This window comes from Alligator sinensis, unplaced genomic scaffold (assembly GCF_000455745.1).
Source record: "Alligator sinensis unplaced genomic scaffold, ASM45574v1 scaffold821_1, whole genome shotgun sequence".
Classification (NCBI taxonomy): domain Eukaryota; kingdom Metazoa; phylum Chordata; order Crocodylia; family Alligatoridae; genus Alligator; species Alligator sinensis.
Genome location: NW_005843270.1, coordinates 169671 through 171333, shown reverse-complemented (window position 1 = coordinate 171333; position 1663 = coordinate 169671). Strand labels below are relative to the sequence as shown.

The 1663-nt window shown below is 64.2% G+C and overlaps 1 protein-coding gene across 1 annotated transcript in view; it reads right to left on the bottom strand.

The window, feature by feature from the left end:
• CFAP65 (cilia and flagella associated protein 65) overlaps window positions 1-1663 on the bottom strand; it is a 37366-nt gene that overhangs the window by 14322 nt on the left and 21381 nt on the right. Inside the window, exons 15-16 of the mRNA XM_025194629.1 lie at window positions 1446-1663; window positions 214-342 (exon numbers count right to left, since the gene is read on the bottom strand). Of these exons, the coding sequence (XP_025050414.1) occupies window positions 214-342; window positions 1446-1663 (347 nt within the window). The remainder of the gene's footprint in view (window positions 1-213; window positions 343-1445) is intronic.

The following is a 1663-nucleotide window of genomic DNA, read 5'->3' as shown; positions in this document are numbered from 1 at the left end:
ATTCCTGCCTGGATCCAGGCAGACAGACCCGGGAGTTGAGGTTCTGCAGGACCTACAACAGACCCCTCGAAACGAGATGGTCCCCCAGGACCCCCCGCGTGGCATAATCCTGCCCCCATCGTGGACACAAACCGCAGCCCGTGGGGGTGGTGCCACGGCCAGGGAGCTGTCGTGGGCCCCCGGAAAGGCCCTGGGTCTCTGTGAGCCACGTACCAGTCAGCAGGCACCGTGCCCTGGTTCTCCAGCATCAGGATGACCGTGGAAGGCGCCGAGTTCAGTGGAGCTGCCCCGAAGTCAAAGTCCAGTAGGATGGGGGTGTGCACAGTGGGCACGGGGTGTGCGCTGTGTGGGGGGAAATGGGACTGAGCTGGGGGCAGGCTCCGCCCTCAGGGGCCAGCCTGAAGCCAGTGACCCACCTCCCACAGGAGCTAATGCTCCATGGGTGTTGGGGGGATGCCCCCCTGCCACGGCTCCTCTGTCCATGCCCAGGAGCTGCTACCCGGGACTCCCAACACCCAGCCCAGTCCCAGAGTGGGGAAAAGGGGGGTGCACAGCATGCTCAGAACCCCATCTTCTCACTCCCTTTCTGCTCCATGTGTCGGGGGGGGGGTTGAAGGCCCCCCGCCAGAGGTGCTGGCTGCAGCCCACGATGGGGCTGTGCCAATGCTCCTGGACTCAGCTCCACAGGGTCCTGGCTACAGGCTCTTGCCCCCTGCTCATGCTGCCTTGGGTGGGGGGCGCAGCCTGGCAGGGATTTGCCCCCTGGTCAGCCTGGCCTGGCTGGGGGGTTTCCCTTCCCTCTGCAGCGGGGGCATGGCCTGGGCCTGGGCTCTCCCCAGCGCCCACCAACCCCCCTGGCAGCAGCAGGTCTTTGGCGGCTGCAGCCCCCCTGTATCCCAGGGGCAGGGGCAATGCCTGGGGCTGTGTCAGGGATGACTGTGTCACACGGCTCCAAGGTCTCACATAGGGTTTTTCTGGACGGGTTTGGACATTGCTGATCCTGCCTCAGGCAGGGCTTGGCCAGGATGTGACCCATGGACGTCCCTTCCAGCCTCACAGCTCTAGGTTTTCTATGATCTAGGGTGGTTGCAGCATGGACCACTCCAGCCCCCAGGTCTGGGTCTGACCTGCTGCCCAGGGAGAGGGTGTGGAGCGGGCACTGCTGACATGGCCTCAGCACACTGGCTTTGAGGGGCTGCACCCAGGGTACATGCTCCCCAAACCTGTGACTTATGCCTCCTCTCTGCTGCCATTACCAGCCATGCCAACAGCAGGACAAGGCTGTGCCCAAGGAAACCTTGAGATGCCAAGGAATTAACCCTACCAGAAGGGCAAGGAAAGCAGTAGGTGCCAGGCAGGTGTGGGGCTGCTGGCACCAGGCAGGGAAGTGCCCATGTGGCCCCAAGCTGCCAGGGTGTACCTGGGGGCGGAAGGCCTCCCCTCACCTGTGCCTCGTGGGCACACTGTAGGTGAGCTCCACAGGGGTAGGCTCACGGGCCAGGTACTGGTTCAGTGTGTCCAGGCAGAAGAGCCTCCAGAGATGCAGCTTGCTGATGCCGCTGGCGCTCCCAGCTGCGCACACATCCGTGATGGAAATGGTGGGGTAGACGCCCGTGGCTCCAACGTGGCACAGTGGCTGCTGTGCCTGGACGGTCCTGGTGGC